At 42.4% G+C, this 21,366-nt stretch overlaps 3 protein-coding genes across 6 annotated transcripts in view; 2 read left to right on the top strand and 1 right to left on the bottom strand.

Moving 5' to 3' along the window:
• Nucleotides 1-656: 656 nt before the first annotated feature.
• On the bottom strand, nt 657-5,420 carry tmem276a (transmembrane protein 276a). 2 transcript variants are annotated; one of them, XM_014170292.2, is made up of 4 exons: nt 4,196-5,417; nt 3,211-3,324; nt 2,524-2,661; nt 657-1,832 (listed from the first exon to the last, which is right to left on the bottom strand). In XM_014170292.2, the coding sequence occupies exons 1-4, from the start codon at nt 4,590-4,592 to the stop codon at nt 1,570-1,572; spliced, it is 912 nt and encodes a 303-aa protein (XP_014025767.1). In that variant the 5' UTR covers nt 4,593-5,417; the 3' UTR covers nt 657-1,569. The 2 variants fall into 2 exon arrangements, with proteins under 2 accessions (XP_014025767.1, XP_014025768.1); XM_014170293.2 differs by lacking the exon at nt 3,211-3,324 and having other exon boundaries at nt 4,196-5,420.
• A 2,165-nt stretch (nt 5,421-7,585) lies between these two features.
• Nucleotides 7,586-14,856, top strand: LOC106584705 (transcription factor PU.1). Its single transcript, XM_014170219.2, has 5 exons — nt 7,586-7,880; nt 9,728-9,821; nt 10,093-10,292; nt 12,136-12,298; nt 13,314-14,856. The coding sequence occupies exons 1-5, from the start codon at nt 7,848-7,850 to the stop codon at nt 13,631-13,633; spliced, it is 810 nt and encodes a 269-aa protein (XP_014025694.1). The 5' UTR covers nt 7,586-7,847; the 3' UTR covers nt 13,634-14,856.
• A 791-nt stretch (nt 14,857-15,647) lies between these two features.
• LOC106584748 (protein regulator of cytokinesis 1) overlaps nt 15,648-21,366 on the top strand; it is an 11,849-nt gene continuing 6,130 nt past the window's right edge. For 2 of the 3 annotated variants that reach the window (XM_014170290.2, XM_014170289.2), the window contains exons 1-5: nt 16,241-16,387; nt 17,103-17,235; nt 17,516-17,638; nt 18,041-18,274; nt 19,351-19,521. In XM_014170290.2, coding sequence (XP_014025765.1) covers nt 16,377-16,387; nt 17,103-17,235; nt 17,516-17,638; nt 18,041-18,274; nt 19,351-19,521 — 672 coding nt within the window. In that variant the 5' untranslated portion in view covers nt 16,241-16,376. Of the gene's footprint in view, nt 15,892-16,240; nt 16,388-17,102; nt 17,236-17,515; nt 17,639-18,040; nt 18,275-19,350; nt 19,522-21,366 lie in introns of those variants that run through there. The other variant, XM_045706414.1, reaches the window with a different exon arrangement.

The raw sequence follows: 21,366 nt of genomic DNA, 5'->3' as shown, positions 1-21,366 counted from the left end.
ATCACGTTTAAGGTAAGACCCATGTGCAAACGGTGTCGAGGTAACAAAGTGTATTATTCGAACAGGGGCAGCAAAATGACAGGTCAAGGGCAGGCAGATGTCAGTAATCCAGATAGGTGGTGCAAAGGTACAGGACGGCAGGCAGGCTCAGGGCAAACAGGAAGGGTCAAAACCGGGAAACTAGAAAACAGGAACTATAGCAAAGACAGGCGCAAGGGAAAAACCACTGGTAGGTCTGATGAACAAAACAAACTGGCAACAGACAAACAGAGAACACAGATATAAATACACAGGGGATAATGAGAAGATGGGTGATACCTGGAAGGGGGTGGAGACAATCAAAGACAGGTGAAACAGATTAGGGTGTGACAACACCGGCCAATCCTAACGACAATGGGCCAATTGTGCTCCGCCCTATGGGACTCCCAATCACAGCCGGTTGTGATACAGCCTGGATTCAAACCAGCGAGTCTGTAGTGACGCCTCTAGGACTGAAATGCAGTGCCTTTAGACCGCTACGCCACTCGGGAGCCCAGATCTATACGATACATAGATCTGCCTCGGCCAGTATCACTGTCTCCTCTCACAGAGGGTCAGAGTCTGAATGGACCGGCTATCTTTTATTGTATAATAGTTACATTCACAACCACAGGAGCAACGGTTTGTATCATCATTTTATTTTTCAAAAATATCTTGATGGTACTATCATGATCAGTAAACTTCAAGAACATCAAAACATTTCCCATCAAATACAATCTTTTATCTTAATGCTCATGTTTTTTTTTTAATACACACAAAAGCAAACCTGCATACATACATACATACATTTTCTAAATCGACATTTACATATTTTGTTTTCAATGGGTACAAACAGTAAAACTACTACACGATTGCCCTTTGAAAATGTGAGAATACACATCCATATTATTTTAATAGCTATTTTAATAACTTAGCTAGGGGTATATCCTAACTTGGGACTTATGTCGAATTTTCACTTGGCCATACATTGATGTCAATGGGAGAGTAAGTGAAAAATAGACTCAAGTAGAAGTTAGAATTCGTCCCTTAAAGTTTGGCTATTATTGTTCTTCTGTGTTCTTTTATTTTTTTTAGAACCAGCATCAAAAGGTCAAAGGTACAGGAAGATATTTTAGGAGAGTAACTTCTCTCCTCTTTTAATAGCAAGCAATAACACTGAACAATTCATTATTGGACAAAAAATATAATTCTGTAACTGTTGACATTTTGGGTTTAAGGAGGAAGAGGACCGAAGAAAATAAGAACTGAATTTGTCTTCAGTAAACAGTCACCATCCGACCCCAACATATTCCCCTCCAGCTGGAGAGCCAGAGCCAACGTTTCTTTCTTTGTGCAGTCAGACATACAACACTGACAGATCCTTAGTCCCTGGGTAACGTCTCCTGTCCAGTCAGAACAGAAAAGCATCTCTTTTTTCATAGAAGAAACAAGACTTAGGAGGGATGAGAGTCCTGTCACTGGAAATTCTGTCAGACACTGAATGTCACACACTCCCGTGTTCAACTCAAATAGTACTTGATTTCCATGGTGTCACACACAGCCGTTCTCATGTCGGGGCTTGCGTTGCGGCCTCTCTACCATAGTGTGAGGGATGGGAGGGTAGAGGGAAGGAGCCAGGGTGCACAGGAAGCCGGCCAATAGGGTGAGACCTAGGCCCCCCCATGCGCAGAACATGGACCAACCGTATCCGTGACTGATGTCTTCTGGGATCCCATACATGTAGCGAGGATAACGGGACAGTTGGAAGTTGATCCCTGATACACATGTACACAGAGAGATGATACAGCATGTTCCTGATGGGACAGGGAGAGAGAGACACAAAGATGATATAGTATGTTCCTGATGGGACAGGGAGAGGGAGACAGGGAGGGAGAGAGAGAAAAGGGGGAGAGAGAGGAAGAGAGACAGAGAGAGTATATACAAGACTGTTTCATGCATTTATCGATGGTATTAGAATGACTTCTGAATTCCAAATCAAACCCTAGTCCCTACTCCCTAGCCACTCTTGCAGATATGAAAGGATTTGATAGGTGGAAGCACTATGGTGACATTCCCACCAAGCCAATCAGAGGGCAGGGTAGCCTAGCCTATCCTAGCATTTAGAGCGTTGGGCCAGTAACCAAAATGTTGCTGGTTCAAATACCTGATCAGACAAGGTGAAAAGTCTGTCGATGTGCTCTTGAGCAAGGCACTTAACCCTAATTTGCTCCAGGGGTGCCGTACTACTATGGCTGACCCTGTAAAACAACACATTTCACTGCACCTATCTGATGTGAGTATAGGGGCTAGAATAGAGGTAGATTCAGAATATGTCTGCCCAGTAGGATGATGCCTCACTCTTCATAACAAACACTTTAACCCCCCCCAGTGGTACTTCATGGTATTGCTATGTATTCTGCGTACATCATTTCTCATTCACCTCCTATGAGGAAGAGCAGTCCAGCTATGCAACGCATAGTGTGCGCGTGTTCTCTCAGAACTTACCTCCCATGAGAAACAGGAGTCCAGCTACGTACTGCATCAGGTCATGCTGCTTACAACAACCCAGAGCTCCGATCACCCAGCCAAACAGGATGATGGACACAGCCATGCCGATGAAACTGGCTGTCATTCTCTGCAGGTCTACACAGGGAGAGGAATTTGGGATGAAGAAATCAACATAGAATAAAATCATTTACTTTGCTGTGGTGGTGCCTATTTAGTTAGACTGAAGGGTTGGAATTACACATCGACTGTTGAGGGTGCTCAATGTCTCTTGGGAGTAATTGATGTCAATATCTTTGACAATTGTGGGAGGGCCCACATTGATATTTCAATTCTAATGGATGGGGGAAGGACTGATTTGGATAACACATGATATGGATAGTCCATCTGTAGATGCTCTACAGAATAGCAGTAAAATTTCAAATAACTATCTACTAACCCTTACCTTAACCCTTATTCTAAACCAAACCCTAACCTTAGTAAGCAGTTGCTTATAAACAGATAGTATGGCTATCCGGACTATCAACAAACTATGTAAATAAAGTGTGACCCAGATGTGTTATGGGGGTTTCCCAGCCACCCCTTAACCCCTCTGTATTTCCAACCAACCAGGCGCCATTTTGTAGGCGCTTTCTAATTCCCCAGATAGAGATGGAGATTGAAAAAGGGGTTATTATGGTAACTTACGGAGTGCATGCCACTCATCCTGACCAATAGTCTTGGTTATATTGATGCTTAGATGTCTGGGGAGGGCTAAAGAAGAGTAGTAGTATTTTATTGGTGTGCAGCGTTGAACCAAACCTGCAGAGTAGGAATAAAAACAACACATAGTTTCAATGTGTTCAGGGCTCTCTTGGAAAATAGATTTGTTTAAATCTCAATGTGACTCCCTGTTTAAATAAAGGTTAAATAAAAAATGAAGAGGCCATATTGAAATGAGAAATATTTTTGCATATGTAGCCTACCTGATAAAAAATTAAATGACTAGCAGCATGAACCATAGTTTCACCACATATATTCACATTCAGTGTTAATATGCAGTGTTTTTTTCATTGGCCTATGGTCTTAGTTGCAGCTCTGTAGTCTGTAGCCTATAGGTTTAACTCCAAAAACACCAAACAGACAAGTGGGGCCTATTCTAGTACAATATGACCCCATGAACACACTGACACAACGTTGAGATGACACAAAAAAATCAAGCGTCAACATTTGTGTCACATTGGTGCGTTTTGGGGCGGCAGGTAGCCTAGTGGTTAGAACGTTGGGCCAGTAACCGAAAGGTTGGTTGCTGGTTCGAATCCAGAGCTGACATGGTAAAAATCTGTCGTTCTGCCCTTGAACAACACTGTTCCCCGATAGGCCGTCATTGTAAATATGATTTTGTTCTTAACTGACTTGCCTAGTTAAATAATGGTTAAAAATACAATAAATTAGTCACTGTGTTACGACATGATGGATGAAAAGCCGTGTTGTTGTTGCTGCGTAGGCCTTGAATGTGGGCGGACCGCTAGATCAGCTCCTCGGAGAGCACCTCATGCAGAGCTCAAATTCCGATGATTCGCTCTATTCACCACATCAATGAGCATAAATACGCCTTGTAAACAGACTATAACGCCACTGACATTTTATATATAAACAATATATTGTGTGTGACGTGATCAAATGATGACACCTTTAAAGATGAGATCCTCTGTCTCCAGGTCGAATCCCTCTCGATGACATTTCCTCCACAGCCCGGAGATGGTGGAGTTGTACTGCCGACTGCAGAGGGACTCCATGGCCGGGGCAGGGGGCAAAAAGTGCCGCTTAGCCCGCAGGAGGACTCCTCCACTCGACCCTTTCCTCTCCACGTTATTCTCCTTCGGTAGCATGCGTAGTGGTAGATTCTGGTTGGAGATATAGATGAATCCAGGGTCGTTTCTTTTGTTGGAATAATTCTTACAACGTTCCTTGTGTCTTCTCGCATCCGTCTCGTACCAATTGTCAGTACATATTGCGACTGCTATGAGCCCCAAGGCGCAAAAAGACAAAAACAGTCCAGCCACCGTCAATGTCCTCATAGCAGACATGATGTTCCACGGTGTGCGGTTTAGAAGAGAGGGTTCCAGCTGCCTGGATAATTCCTTCCCCTGGACAGCAATCAATGGTTCGTGAGGGGGGATGTCGTCGCTCTCTGCCGCAGCATCAAGATTATAATACTGTGATGACCGTGTAACGATATAATCCTAGGCCATTATTGACAACAGATCACAAATACTATCGTTAATTGTCCCAGCACGACCAAATACCAGTAAACATTACGTTGTATAAAATTGTAAAAAAGCATTCGGTGATTATATCAGGACGGGCCTGTATTTTGGTTCATTTCTCTCTTGCTGTGGGTCTGTCCAATATTGCTCGAGGGATTTATTAGCGAGTCCACTTGTCGATGCCAGCAGATGGAGACAGAGCAAACATTTGATAATAATGCATGAGCCAACACAATATAATTGTATGTTCACTGTCCATATAGTCAAATAAATAAAGTACGAGATAGAGTTTACAGTACATTCTAACAGAATAGTGTTAGGACTGATACCCAAACAACTCAGCACATCGCCACCCTTCAGGTAGCCATGTTTGTTTCTCTCCACCCTTCAGGTAGCCATGTTTGTTTCTCTCCAACCTTCTGGTAGCCATGTTTGTTTCTCTCCAACCTTCTGGTAGCCATGTTTGTTTCTCTCCAACCTTCTGGTAGCCATGTTTGTTTGTCTCCAACCTTCAGGTAGCCATGTTTGTTTCTCTCCACCCTTCAGGTAGCCATGTTTGTTTGTCTCCACCCTTCAGGTAGCCATGTTTGTTTGTCTCCAACCTTCAGGTAGCCATGTTTGTTTCTCTCCAACCTTCTGGTAGCTATGTTTGTTTCTGTGGGGCTGTCTGGAGATGAGCTGTGTTGTGTTTGTTTGGTGGTTGGTGAGTCTGGTTGCCATGGCTCCTGCAACACTTGTGTCTTTGAGTCATGAGAGAAAGAGAGAGACATATAGGGGTTTTCTCTTACTGACCTCATCCTGTGTTTTCCATGATTTAAGACAAATTATTCATCCAAAATGGCACCCTATTCTCTATATAGTGCACTACTTTTAACAAATGCCCTATTGCTCGTGGTCAAAAGTAGTGCATTATACAGATGTAGGATCTTAATTTGAGCCAGTTTGCTACAAAAGGATAATAATCCTGCAGCAACAGGAAATGTGAATTATTATGTGAATTATAATTATTGGACATATTTGTAGAGGTTGATACATTTTTTGTAAGGAAAAATCAAGTCTGAAATTTTAAAGTGGAAATTCCAAATTTCAGAAGCATTTTTAAACCTCAAATACACTACAATTTTTAAAATGTCCTGCATTGCAGGAAGGATCTCCTGCAACAGGATCAAATTAAGATCCTACATCTGTACAGGGAAAAGGTTGCCATTGGGGACTGAGACAGGGCCCTGGTCAAACGAAGCCCTCTAAGAGTGCCTATGGGTTCTGGTCAAAAGTAGTGCACTGTATAGGGAATAGGGTGCCATTGAGTACTGAGAGACAGTTGCTGTGGAGATGTTTTAAGAGTTGTCTAAGAGAGAGACAGTGTTCTCTGCAGATCTAACAGACTTCCTGCAGTGACAAGAAAATACACTCCAACATGTCGGGGAAAAAACACAACAATCTTCACACATTGGCATTAATAGGAGGTTCTGTTACTGATGATACTAACCTCTTGTTTAATAAAGCAGATTTTTACAAAAATATAGTTTAAAAAAATAAATAATCTGGGGTCAAAAAAGAACCAATATAACAACAGGCCTGAGGCCAGCAATATGTTACAACTGTCCAAAACAAAACACTGTGTTTCCACCAATCATGAGAATAATGATGTCTTGCTGTACCATCACGTACGTAAGTATACAATTCAATCCATGCATCTTGGTTCCCAGGCATCTTTGTGTTGTGGTAGCTTGCAGTTGTTTTTCTCATTGTCATGACTCATGTATTTAATAAGGAATTGAATCTGTTAGTTCAATCACAGTTCCTCATTTAAGAGAGTGTGTGTATATGTATGTATGTATGTATGTATGTATGTATGTATGTATGTATGTATGTATGTATGTAAAACTGGGCTTCTTCAGACTGACTAGTTTCAGCAGAAAGGTCTTTGTTTCTGGACATACTGAGCCTGTAATCAAACCCACAAATGCTGATACTCAACTAGACTGAAGAAGGCCAGTTTTATTGCTTCTTTAATCAGTACAACAGTTTTCAGCTGTGCTAACATAATTGCAAAAGGGTTTTCTAATGATCAATTAGCCTTTTAAAATGATAAACTTGGATTAGCTAACACAACGTGCCATTGGAACACAGGAGTGATGGTTGCTGATAATGGGCCTCTGTACGCCTATGTAGATATTATATTAAAAATAATCAGTTTCCAGCTACAATAGTCATTTACAACATTAACAATATCTACACTGTATTTCTAAACAATTTGATGTTATTTTAATGGACCAAAAAATTGTTTTTCTTTCAAAAACAAGGACATTTCTAAGTGACCCCAAACTTTTGAACGGTAGTGTACATACAGCCTAGTAATGGTAATATAACACGCAGACCTTTATGCTTTTATTCACTGTGTTAATACAATACATTTCTCTGTAGCGCTATGTGTCACTGTGTCACCGTGTCACTTCCTCCAATGTATTATATAGGACAGGACCTTTAATTAAAAAAAGGGAACAAGCGCTTTTGCCAACTTCACTTTTGGTTTAGACTTCTCTCAAAACTCTTCAACAATAACCTCTTATCTAAGTCAATGCTTTAAAGTATTTACTGACAATACCGTTACAAAGAATATCACTGTTATATACAGTAGGTCTGCTATAACTCTCCCACAAGTAAAAACATGTTTTATGTTCAATTATTTTAGTGCATTTACCAGATATAATAGTTAAAATCCTGAAAGATAGGTTGACTCATTGTTTAAAATCTTGGCAGAAAAAACAGTGAGACCAAACCCATGAATGTGAATATGATTGGTTCACATCCTCTGACAAATCAGCAACTGTCAGGAATTAGATAAAGGTGATAGAAGTGGAAGTAGAGTAATGGTGTTGTTTTAATGCTCTCAGCATTGTTTTTCAGCTCTGTTTGATCTGATAGTTGTCAACTGTAACATTGTATTCAAACTAAAAAGGATTTCAATCAAAATTCAAGGGAATTAAATCAAAGGATATTTCTCAGTTATTTCATGAATGTAACTGTGTTTTTTAAGAGCTAAACGCACAAGGGTTTTCTAAAGTCATCTTCATGCATAGGATGGAAAGCTACATCATTTCATCTGTAAGTATTTTGTGTGTGATCTTTTGTGTGTTGCAAATGTGGCTGAGAAATGTGTTAAAAGTACATGTGAAATATGCCAAAACATGGGTTTTGATTTTGTTAAATATATAATAAACTTTGTATTTATATCCAATGAGATGTGTATTACATTATACAATTGGCCCAGCGTCGCCCGTGTTTGGCCGTCATTGTAAATACGAATGTATTCTTAACTGACTTGCCTTGTTAAATAAAGTTTAAATAAATAAAACATATATATATACATATTATATACACACTACCGTTCAAAAGTTTGGGGTCACTTAGAAATGTCCTTGTTTTTGAAAGAAAAGTACATTTTGTGTCCAGTAAAATAACATCAAATTAATCAGAAATACAGTGTAGACATTGTTAATGTTATAAATGACTATTGTAGCTGGAAACGGCTGATTTTTTTAAATGGAATATCTACATAGGTGTACAGAGGCCCATTATCAGCAACCATCACTCCTGTGTTCCAATGGCACGTTGTGTTAGCTAATCCAAGTTTATAATTTTAAAAGGCTAATTGATCATTAAAAAACCCTTTTGCAATTATGTTAGCACAGCTAAAAACTGATGTACTGATTAAGGAAGCAATAAAACTGGCCTTTTGAGTATCTGGAGCATCAGCATTTGTGGGTTCAATTACATTAGAGCGTCTAATTTGAAAAAACAGACGCCTCACAAGTCCTCAACTGGCAGCTTCATTAAATAGTACCCTCAAAACGCCAGTCTCAACGTCAACAGTGAAGAGGCAACTCCGAGATGCTGTCCTTCTAGGCAGAGTTCCTTTGTCCAGTGTCTGTGTTCTTTTGCCCATCTTTTCTTCTTATTGGCCAGTCCGAGATATGGCTTTTTCTTTGCTACTCTGCCTAGAAGGCCTGCATCCCGGAGTTTCCTGTTCTCTGTTGACGTTGAGACTGGTGTTTTGCAGGTACTATTTAATGAAGCTGCCAGTTGAGGACTTGTAAGGCATCTGTTTCTCAAACTAGACACTCTAATGTACTTGTCCTCTTGCTCAGTTTACATTTACATTTAAGTCATTTAGCAGACGCTCTTATCCAGAGCGACTTACAAATTGGTGCATTCACCTTATGCACCAGGGCCTCCCACTCCTTTCTATTCTGGTTAGAGGCAGTTTGCGCTGTTCTGTGAAGGGAGTAGTACACAGCGTTGTATGAGATCTTCAGTTTCTTGGCAATTTCTCGCATGGAATAGCCTTCATTTCTCAGAACAAGAATAGACTGACGAGCTTCAGAAGAAAGTCGTTTGTTTCTGGACATTTTGAGCGTGTAATCGAACCCACAACTGCTGATACTCAACTAGTCTAAAGAAGGCCAGTTTTATTGCTTCTTTAATCAGAACTACAGTTTTCAGCTGTACTAACATAATTGCAAAAGGGTTTTCTAATGATCAATGATCTTATTAAAATTATAAACTTGGATTAGCTAACACAACGTACCACTGGAACACAGGAGTGATGGTTGCTGATAATGGGCCTCTGTACGCCTAGGTAGAAATTCCATAAAAAAATCAGCCGTTTCCAGCTACAATAGACATTTACAACATTAACAATGTCTACACTGTATTTCTGATCAATTTGATGTTATTTTAATGGACAAAATTATTTAAAAAAATTCAAAAACAAGGACATTTCTAAGTGACCCCAAACTTTTGAACGGTAGTGTGTGTATATATATATATATATATCACTAGTAAGATATGTACTCAGCCTACAGTATATAGAATTACCCATTCTTTGAAACACATCATCTTTTGCAATCTGACTTCATTTTTGACATGTATGAGATCTTTCTTTCCCAAAGGCATCTGAAGAAATAATCTCATATGATCCCGAGAATTATCGACCACCAGTAGAGTTGTACTCATATCTCACCAATGTTGGAGAACTTCACGATGGTGGGTGGAAAAAACACACTATGAATATGGTGATAAAGCTTCACCCGTTAAATACTGAATAGCTGTCCGATAAGGTTGGGATCAATTCAATTCAGTCAGTTTAGCAAGTAAACAATTGAAATTCCAATTGTCCTCATTGAAAATAAATTACGGTAACACGTTACTTAAAGCCTGACAGTAAAATGCTTTTTAACTAGTTGTAAGCATGTATGAGCCTTTATAATGTCTTATATCAATGCTTATAATATGTTATGTCTCTCTTATGGTTTAGAACACGGTTGGGACTACCACTCTGACAGAGGCATGCACCAGAGTGACTTGTTGGAAACTCCCTCACAAGAGAGTCACCTGACAGAGCTCCAGAGTGTCCATTCCCAACAACTCCTCCACCCCTATCGCTACCCCGATACCGACACCCTCCATCTACCACTAGTAGACCCAGGACTGGGACCCCTAACCCTATCCCCACAGGTTAGTCCAACTCTAGTAGACCCAGGACTGGGACCCTTACCCATCTCCCCACAGGTTAGTCCAACTCTAGTAGACCCACGACTGGGACCCCTAACCCCACAGGTTAGTCCAACTCTAGTAGACCCAGGACTGGGACCCCTAACCCTAACCCCACAGGTTAGTCCAACTCTAGTAGATCCAGGACTGGGACCCCTAACCCCACAGGTTAGTCCAACTCTAGTAGACCCAGGACTGGGACCCCTAACCCTAACCCCACAGGTTAGTCCAACTCTAGTAGACCCAGGACTGGGACCCCTAACCCCACAGGTTAGTCCAACTCTAGTAGACCCAGGACTGGGACCCCTAACCCCACAGGTTAGTCCAACTCTAGTAGACCCAGGACTGGGACCCTTTCCCATCTCCCCACAGGTTAGTTCAACTCTAGTAGACCCAGGACTGGGACCCCTAACCCCACAGGTTAGTCCAACTCTAGTAGACCCAGGACTGGGACCCCTAACCCCACAGGTTAGTCCAACTCTAGTAGACCCAGGACTGGGACCCCTAACCCCACAGGTTAGTCCAACTCTAGTAGACCCAGGACTGGGACCCCTAACCCCACAGGTTAGTCCAACTCTAGTAGACCCAGGACTGGGACCCCTCACCCTAACCCCACAGCTTAGTCCAACTCTAGTAGACCCAGGACTGGGACCCCTAACCCCACAGGTTAGTCCAACTCTAGTAGACCCAGGACTGGGACCCCTAACCCCACAGGTTAGTCCAACTCTAGTAGACCCAGGACTGGGACCCCTAACCCCACAGGTTAGTCCAACTCTAGTAGACCCAGGACTGGGACCCCTAACCCTAACCCCACAGGTTAGTCCACCAACCGCTGGGCTGTGGATAGTCTAGGCTATACCTCAGTTACTCAACCTCCTTATTGAGACATGATCTGAGGCACTGCAGTGAGTGGGGGAGGAAAGCCTGATCAAATCCAACTGTACAATGCAACCGTTAAATCAAATATGTATAGGAGAATTGGCTTTGGAGGCTATAGGAGAATTGGCTTTGGAGGCTATAGGAGAATTGGCTTTGAGGGCTATAGGAGAATGGCTTTGGAGGCTATAGGAGAATGGCTTTGGAGGCTATAGGAGAATGGCTTTGGAGGCTACAGGAGAATGGCTTTGGGGGCTATAGGATAATGGCTTTGGGGGCTATAGGAGAATGGCTTTGGGGGCTATAGGAGAATGGCTTTGGAGGCTATAGGAGAATGGCTTTGCATTTATGATAAGAAGTGAATCCCCACAGAATGATGTAACAAAAAATCAGTCTCTAAAGCATTTGGCCTGGACTTCATTTACGACTGTCTGTCCATTGTGCTATTGGCAATTGCTTTTAGATTATATTTAGTTGACCTTCCACTACTTCCTCTTTCAGTGAGATGCCGGCCCATTTTGTCATTTTCAAAGTAAGACAATCCAACAGTCTCTCGGGCCAGTCTACTAAGCAACGGTTATTTATACAGGAGATGTGTAGGTGATCACCAAATCACAGAGTAATCAAAGCAAACACAATACTAAGCCTACAGAATCAAAATCTTGTTTTTTTAACCCTGCATTGTTGGGCTCATAAGCAAGCATTTCACGGTTAAGTCTACATCTGTTGTGTTCGGCGCATGTTGACAAATACAATTTTATTTGAAATATTTAGATTTCAGTGGGCCTGCCTAGATAAAGAGTGTTTCCATACTTTCATCCAGAACTTGTGCTCAAAATGGCTCCCCAATGTGTGCTATATGTCATATAGATGCTAAATAAAACATACAATATAACCATCCATCAAATGATCTGTCCATTCTTCTCCACAGATGCCTTATTGCAGCCGTACAGTGTATTACCATCAGCAACCTCCTGTGTCCCCTAGCCGCTACTGCTCAGAGGAGGAGGGACCTGGGGGCCACAGCCCCACCCTGGAGGTGTCTGAGGGAGAGGAGGACTACGGAGACCATATCCCCTCTGGGGGAGACTCCAGTAAATCCTGACTAACTGACTGATTGATTGACTGTCTGACTGATTGACGGAGTGACTGACTGACTGATTAACTGACTGTCTGGTTGACTGACTGATTGTCTGACTGACTGAGTGATCTGACTGATTGACTGACTGATTGTCTGGCTGACTGATTGATTGTCTGGCTGACTGATTGACTGACTAATTGCCTGACTGACTGATTGGCTGACTGACTGATCTGGCTGACGGATTGGCTGACTGACTGATTGACTGACTAATTGACTGACTGACTGATTGACTGACTGGCTGACTGACTGATTGGCTGATTGGCTAACTGATTGCCTGACTGACTGATTGACTGATTGACTGACTAATTGTCTGTTTGACTGACTGATTGACTGATCTGGCTGACTGACTGATTGACTGACTGATTGACTGATATGGCTAATCTGGCCCACTTCTGGACCATAATTCTGACTGGGCCGTAATACCTGGTAGATGTGGGCTGGATTTGGGCCATAATAGTTTTGTTGTCTGGGTAGAGTCCTATTCCGTACAAGGATCACTGTCAATGCAAAAGATTTACTCTCATAATTATAATCCAAAAATAACCAACAATACATTTTAACCGGAGTATGGGCATGTGGAAACGAGTGGGTGTGTCGAAAGGAGTGGGCGTTTTGAAAGGAAGCAGCTAATTGGTCAGATATTACTGCTCTGCCTAACCCACTCTGCGTTTTAGCTAACCCTAAAACTTTTCTTAACCCTAATTATCCTAACTCGCTGCGTTAATCCTCCTTACCTGCTTCGTAAGTTCTCCTAACCAGCTACGAAAAGTCAATTCTGACATAAACTGTATACCATCTAGTCAAAACCTCTAACCTATAGCAGAGTGCTTTTGACGCACCCACTCCTTTCCACACGCCCACTACTCCGGGGTGCAGCTACCCTTAGTTGAAAATGGAGAAATTATGAGAAAATGGAATCCCATATGAATTCCTTATCTCCAATATCCCAACGATATCTCCCTATCCAGGTAGCAAGAGGAAGATCCGTCTGTACCAGTTCCTGCTGGATCTGCTGAAGAAAGGAGACATGAAGGACAGCGTGTGGTGGGTGGAAAGAGAGAAAGGTATCTTCCAGTTCTCTTCTAAACACAAGGAGACTCTGGCCAATCGATGGGGCACGCAAAAAGGAAACAGGAAGAAGATGACCTACCAGAAGATGGCCAGGGCCCTGCGGAACTACAGCAAGACGGGAGAGATCAAAAAGGTCAAGAAGAAACTGACCTACCAGTTCAGTGCAGAGGTACTGAGGAAAGTCTCAACTACAGAGAGGAGGCACTTCCCTCACTAAGGATACCAGAGATTGTTTATGTAATGCCTCTTTATACAGGCATACAGGGTTTAGGTCTACCCTCACTGATATGCAGTGCAAATAGGACAATCAAAAATCTAATTTCATTGGTCACATACACATGTTTAACAGATGTTATTGCGGGTGTAGCTAAATGCTTGTGTTTCTAGCTCCAACAGTGCAGTATTATCTAACAATACACAACAATACATACCAACCTAAAAGTTTTAATGACTTTTCCCTGTTCACCCACAACTGCGTGGCCAAACACGACTCCAGCACCATCATTAAGTCTGCTGACGACACAACAGCGGTAGGCCTGATCACCGACAACGATGAGACGGCCTATAGGGAGGAGGTCAGAGAACTGGCAATGTTGTGCCAGGACAACAACCTCTCCCTCAATGTGAGCAAGACAAAGGAGCTGATCGTGGACTACAGGAAAATGCGGGCCGAACAGGCCTCCATTAACATTGATGGGGCTGTAGTGGAGCGGGTTGAGAGTTTCAAGTTCCTTGGTGTCCACATCACCAACAAACTATCATGGTCCAAACACACCAAGACAGTCGTGAAGAGGGCAGGACAAAACCCTTTCCCCCTCAGGACACTGAAAAGATTTGGCATGGGCCCCCAGATCCTCAAAAGGTTCTACAGCTGCACCATCGAGAGCATCCTGACCGGTTGCATCACCGCCTGGTATGGCAACTGCTCGGCATCTGACCGTAAGGCGCTACAGAGGGTAGTGCGAATAGCCCAGTACATCACTGGGGCCAAGCTTCCTGCCATCCAGGACCTATATAATAGGCAGTGTCAGAGGAAAGCCCATAAAATTGTCAGAGACTCCAGTCACCCAAGTCATAGACTGTTTTCTCTGCTACCACACGGCAAGCGGTACCGGAGCACCAAGTCTAGGACCAAAAGTATCCTCAACAGCTTCTACCACCAAGCCGTTAGACTGCTGAAATTTTTTTTTTTAATCGCCACCGGACAATTTATATTGACACCCCCCGACTCGGTACCGGTGCCCCTGTATATAGCCTCGTTATTGTTATTCTAATTGTGTTACTTTTTATTATTACTTTTTATTTTAACCTACTTGGTAAATATTTTCTTATTCTTGAACTGCACTGTTGGTTAAGGGGTTGTAAGTAAGCATTTCACGGTAAAGTCTACACTTGTTGTATTCGACGCATGTGGCAAATAAAGTTTGATTTGATTTGACTGTCTACTGTAATTCTATGTCAATCACATTTAAAATGATACTCCAGAGAAAATCAGGTAGCCCTAAACGTGTTTATGTTTCGACTTAATTCAACATGTTGTCACGTTCTGCGTTGCATCATCTTGCTCCCGACTCTCTATCTTTGTGTCTGTGAAGGAAAAAAGCTATAAACTATATGCTTTGCAAATGTTGCACTTCTTAGAAAATCAGTGAGTGGATTGGAGATGGATCATAACCCCAAACAATGGAAACACTAGTCTATCCTGAGTAAAGACAATGGAAACACTAGTCTATCCTGAGTAAAGACAATGGAAACACTAGTCTATCATGAGTAAAGACAATGGAAACACTAGTCTATCCTGAGTAAAGACAATGGAAACACTAGTCTATCCTGAGTAAAGACAATGGAAACACTAGTCTATCCTGAGTAAAGACAATGGAAACACTAGTCTATCCTGAGTAAAGACAATGGAAACACTAGTCTATCCTGAGTAAAGACAATGGAAACACTAGTCTATCCTGAGTAAAGACAATGGAAACACTAGTCTATCCTGAGTAAAGACAATGGAAACACTAGTCTATCCTGAGTAAAGACAATGGAAACACTAGTCTATCCTGAGTCAAGACAATGGAAACACTAGTCTATCCTGAGTAAAGACAATGGAAACACTAGTCTATCATGAGTAAAGAAGGAGCAGAGGAGTGACAGTGTAACCGATGTGAAATGGCTAGTTAGTTAGCGGTGGTGCGCGGTAATAGCGTTTCAATCAGTGACGTCACTCGGTTTGAGACCTGAAGTGGTTGTTCCCCGTGCGTTGCAAGGGCCGTGGCTTTTGTGGCGCGATGGGTAACGATGCTTCGTGAGTGTCACTTGTTGATGTGTGCAAGGGTCCCTGGTTCGAGCCCAGGTTGGGGCGAAGAGAGGGACTGAACGTTACAACAGCATTCATTCTTTTACTCTGTTATCATGTTCTGCCTTCAACCTCCTCATCGGTCCGATCACTTCAATAGATGATAAAAAGGGAACCAATCTCAGGTCAGTTTTGGGGTGTAGGCCTATACTGGTTTGGAAACAGTTCTGAAACAAAGGGTATGGCAGGTCTTAATTCCTTTTAGTTTCATTTAGAGTGTAAGTTACAGTAGTTAGTTAGTGCCTCAACAGTAATGCATAGGCTTATAGACATATATTCAAATAAAAATGACTATTCATATTATAACTATGGCAGCTAATATATGTTATTTTCAGGTAATAAAATATTCAGCTAGGATTGCTGTCCCCCAAAAACAAAAATCAAAGGTGAGCTCTTCAAGTCGTCAAACGCTGTGGCCACGCCCACAGAAAGCAGTTTATTGACGTATTCTCCATATCGGCCAATAGAAAGCGAGGCAATGTTTCGGTGCAAAATTTGAACAGTCGCAGACGGAAAACGACGCTTGGACACAGACAGCAATCTTTCATTTGTTGTATTGTGTTAAAACCGACGTATTTAGTTAAGGCAACATTTTCGGTGGAACGTAACCATGAGGAGGAGGTTAGTCCCCCAAAATTGTGTGTGGGTTGCTGTCTTTGCTTGTTGTTTACGTTAGCTAGCTAACTAATAATGAGACCTAGCTAACATAGCATACCAAGCAACGTTATATAAATGAATATTGGCACACAATGCTGCAGTAGCTAACGTTACCTGTCGGTAATAACTAACATTAGTTACGCTAACGTTACTACTGTACTACCTAAATAGATAACTTTATCTGGCTAGCTAAGTTGGGCTACACGTCTGGCTAGCTAGCTAACTAAGCGTTTGGTAATCGCCTTGGTTTGATATTAAAATGACAAGCTGCCATAACTAGCTAGCTAACGTTACTGTAAAATATGTAAAGAGGAGCTAAACATGTTTTTAAATACAGTGGCTAGCTTAACTAGATGGACTGTTTTGGCAAGCCAATAACGTAGTCGACTAACCTGTTTAGCCTGCCAAGAGGAATGTCAATCAACCAGCTAATGATCAGACAAAATGTCCATGACAACTCTTGGCTACAGTAACGTTAGCTACGTGTCACCTGACACCTTCGAGAACCTACTCAGCTCAGTTACTCTGTTGATCAACAACAAGCTCTGCAATGCACACAAAATAATCCATGGAGAGTGTGAACCTGATCTGTACTCTTTCCTGTAGTTGCAGGCTGCAGCATTCATAACACATTTATGTGACATGCTTTCACCTGCTTAATTAAAAATGTCCTGTACAGTGAAGTCCATGCGGCAGAATCTGTAGCATGTCTGAATCGAGCCCTGAACCAGTTGAAGGACATCTGGGAAGAAATAGGCATTCCAGAGGACCAGCGACTACAGAGGACTGATGTAGTCAAGAAACATATCAAAGTGAGTTTGGGTTCATTCCAAAAGATAATTATTAAGGTAGTTTGCTAGCCTGCTACCAGATCTGTTTGTGCTGTCTTGTGGCTTACTAAACTCCCTTGGTCATTGCCATGCGTTGTTGTGACAATGAACATAGTAGTTGACAAATGGCAAGACAGTACAAAATGAGCTGGAGCCAGGATGGTAATTCACTTATTAACCAGTGGAATGTATTTTGACCTGTGTGTGTGTGTGTGTGTGTGTGTGTTTGTGTGTGTGTGTGTGTTCTATTCTATTCTACTAGGGCTTGCTGGACATGATGATCGCTGAGGAGGACAGTTTAAGGAAGAGATTGATGAGCAGCATAGAGTCCTGTCGCAAAGAGCTGGATGTTCTGTGCACTGAGCTTCAACTATCCCCCTTTGAGGTCCACTTCTCTCTTGACTTGAGTTAAGCTTATTCCCTCTAGCTACTAATGGAGCAATGACCCTTAGGAGTGCAGCTCCAGATTTTTGTATTTTGAGGTCACAAACTCATGAAAAATATGTGTTTTTCTGTCTTTTAGAATCCAAATTGGAACGCGAAATATTGTTACAATAAAGATATTTTACTTGTATCTTTTGCTATGTGACCTGGATTTTTTAAACTATAGAAATGAAGGATTCTAGCTTTATTACCTCAAATATTTTTCATTGTGCTCCTGAATCTTCCAAATTATGCTCACATGTGCTGCTTGTAGAAAAAGGTCAGTGTAGAGCCATGTGTTACTTCATTATCCTAATGTTTCATCTTGTTAATATTCCTTTCAACCATCTTGATGTGTCTATAGGAGGACGAGGGGAGGACGATGCTGCAGCTGGAGAAAGACATTCGGTCACGGCTGGAGGTGATGATGAAACAGAAGAGTCAGAGAGTTAAAGAGCTGAAGACTCTGTACAAGCAGGACCGGGAGCTGTGTGACATCATGTGTTCAGTTCCCTTCTGTATCGACCTGGACTCTGTCCCATCGCTGGAACAGTTGGACAGCTACCACTCCTACCTGAACGATCTCACTAAAGAGAAGGTATGTCTGCATCATCCTTCATGGTGTTCATACATATCCATTTTTTTCTTGGTCAGTTTGTGGTTAGCGGCAGGTAGCCTAGTAGTTAATGGTGTTGGGCCAGTAGCCGAAAGGTCGCTGTTTTGAATCCCTAAGCTGACTAGGTTAAAAATCTGTCTGTGTCCTTGAGCAAGGCACTTAACCAGTTAATTGTTCCTGTAAGTCGCTCTGGATAAGAGCGTCTGCTAAATGACTAAAATATAAATGTAAAATGAACAATTTATGGCCCTAAGAATGGTATGATGTACAATAGACAGGAAAGGGGGCCTGTCACTTAAGCACAGCAAACCCAATATCCACAGATTTATTTTAGATTAATTTGAGAATTGCAGCGCTGTATGTTTGAAGAGGCATGAAGTGATACAATTCGGATGCATATTTAATAGTGCTGAGCGATTAACCAACATTTCTGTAATTTTTTTTTTTTAAACACCAAATTGACTGACATGGGTTCAATTATTTTAATTCCATTTCGTTATATAATTTTTTTCTATGAGCTTAGTTTTTCTGGGTTGACATGGTTACAAAAGTTCTGCGGTTGTGAGGCCGGTTGGACGTACTGCCAAATTCTCTAAAACGACGTTGTAGGTGGCTTATGGTAGAGATTAACATTAAATGATCTGGCAACAGCTCTGGTGGACATTCCTTGCAGTCAGCATGACAATTGCATGCTCCCTCCAAACTTTAGACATCTCTGGCATTGGGTTGTGTGACAAAACTGAACATGTTAGAGTGGCCTTTTATTGTCCCCAGCACAGGGTGCACCTGTGTAATGATCATGCTGTTTAATCAGCTTCTTGATATGCCACACATGTAAGGTGGATGGATTATCTTGACAAAGGAGAAACGCTCACTAACACGGATGTAAATACATTTGCGCACAACATTTGAGAGAAATAAGCTTTTTGTGCATATGGAACATTTCTGGGATCTTTATTTTCAGCTCTTGAAACACTTGACCAACACTTTACTTTTATATGTTCATTCAGACAATCTTTGTGTAAGTTAAGATTTATGCTCTCCATTGTATGTTCCAGGATCGTCGCCACGGTGAGTTTGTGGGTATCAGGCGTCAGATCATTTTGTGTATGGAGGAGCTGGACCAGCTGCCAGACACCAGCTTTGAGAGGGACGTGGTGTGTGAGGACGAGGAGGCCTTCTGTCTGTCCAGCGACAACATCACAGCTCTCCAACTGCTGCTAGGACAGGTGGGACCTGGGCATACAGCGCTTTCATGTACATTCACCATTTTCTCTAATTTTGTGTCAGAATGCTTCATTTATTTAAAGATGTGCCATATTGAGTACAATGGCGCAGGAGAAGAGGCTGACGTTCTACGTGTCCCCAACCTATTGTTTTTTTGTTGTTTTTTTTGCATTGTTTAACTTATTTGTTTTACTTATTTTGTGCGTAATGTTGCCGCTACTGTCTCTTATGACCGAAAATAACTTCTGGACATCAGGACTGCGATTACTCACCACGGACTAGCAGAATCCTTTTTTTCCTTTAACGAGTCAGACGTGAATGATATACTGCTTTCTCGGGAACAGGCCCAGATCCCCATGATTTGCGTGAAGAGGAGGCAGAGAAAAAGGGGCCAGAGGGCGGGCTGCCTTTTGGAGAATTTGTAGGCGATCGAATAAACCCCCACTTCCTTCCATTCTGCTAGCAAACGTGCAATGTTTGGAGAATAAAATCAATGAACTACGAGGAAGATTAAACTACCAACAGGACATTCAAAACTGTCATATCTTATGCTTCACGGAGACGTGGCTGAATGACGACACTATCAACATACAGCTGACTGGTTATACGCTGTACCGGCAAGATAGAACGGCGGCATCTGGTAAGACGAGGGGATCCTCAACACGGCCCCTCGGGGTGCGTTCTCAGTCCCCTCCTGTACTCCCTGTTCACTCATGACTGGATGGCCAGGCACGACTCCAACACCATCATATAAGTTTGCCGAGGACACAACATTGGTAGGCCTGATCAACGACGAGACAGCCTATAGGCAGGAGGTCAGAGACCTGGCCGTGTGGTGCCAGGACAACAACCTTTCCCTCAATGTGATCAAGACAAAGGAGATGATTGTGGACTATAGGAAAAAGAGGACTGAGCACGCCCCCATTCTCATTGACGGGGCTGCAGTGAAGCAGGTTGAGAGCTTCAAGTACCTTGTCGTCCACATCACCAACAAACTAACATGGTCTTAGCACACCAAGACAGTCGTGAAGAGGGCATGACAAAACCTATTCCCCCTCAGGAGACTGAAAAGATTTGGCATGGGTCCTCAGATCCTCAATGTTCTACAGCTGCACCATCGAGAGCATCCTGACTGGTTGCATCGCCGCCTGGTATGGCAACTGCTTGGTCTCCGTCCGCAAGGCACTACAGAGGGTAGTGAGGACGGCCCAGTACATCACTGGGGCCAAGCTTCCTGCAATCCAGGACCTCTATACCAGGTGGTGTCAGAGGAAGGCCCTAAAAATTGTCAGACTCCAGCCGCCCTAGTCATAGACTGTTCTCTCTGCTACAGCATGGCAAGTGGTACCGGATCGCCAAGTCTAGGTTCTAAACAGCTTCTACCCCCAAGCCATAAGACTCCCGAACATCTAATCAAATGGCTACCCAAACTATTTGCATTGCCCTCACCCCCTTTACACCGCTGCTACTCTCTGTTATCATCTATGCATAGTCACTTAATAACTCTACCTACGTGTACATATTACCTCAACTAACCGGTGTCTCCACACATTGACTCTGTACCGGTACCCCCCTGTGTATAGTCTCGCTATTGTTATTTTACTGCTGCTCTTTAATTGCGTGTTACTTTTATTTCTTATTCTTATCTGTATTTTTTTAACTGCATTGTTGTTTAGGGACTCGTAAGTAAGCATTTCACTGTAAGGTCTACACTTGTTGTATTCGGCGCATGTGACTAATAAAATGTTGATATTGTAAGAGCAATTTCTGACTGTTTTTAGGCTTGCGTTGTTTTAGTTTAAACTTTCTCTTGGGATGTTTTCACTCTCGTTGGGTGGTATTTGATA

This window comes from Salmo salar, chromosome ssa23 (assembly GCF_905237065.1).
Source record: "Salmo salar chromosome ssa23, Ssal_v3.1, whole genome shotgun sequence".
Lineage (NCBI taxonomy): Eukaryota > Metazoa > Chordata > Actinopteri > Salmoniformes > Salmonidae > Salmo > Salmo salar.
Note: the sequence above shows the minus strand (reverse complement) of the source record. Positions and strands in the feature narration are given on the sequence as shown.

Bases quoted from the DNA above. Each gene is read 5' to 3' on its own strand.
- tmem276a (XM_014170292.2), bottom strand. From the start codon at position 4,592: ATGTCTGCTATGAGGACATTGACGGTGGCTGGACTGTTTTTGTCTTTT. The intron at 3,325-4,195 runs GTGTCATCATTT...CCTACTCTGCAG, and splicing joins AGAGGATCTCATCTTTAAAG to GTTTGGTTCAACGCTGCACA. The intron at 2,662-3,210 runs GTAAGTTACCAT...CTCCCTGTGTAG, and splicing joins GGATGAGTGGCATGCACTCC to ACCTGCAGAGAATGACAGCC.
- LOC106584705 (XM_014170219.2), top strand. From the start codon at position 7,848: ATGCATAGGATGGAAAGCTACATCATTTCATCT. The intron at 7,881-9,727 runs GTAAGTATTTTG...TCTTTCCCAAAG, and splicing joins AAAGCTACATCATTTCATCT to GCATCTGAAGAAATAATCTC. The intron at 12,299-13,313 runs GTAAATCCTGAC...CTCCCTATCCAG, and splicing joins CCCCTCTGGGGGAGACTCCA to GTAGCAAGAGGAAGATCCGT.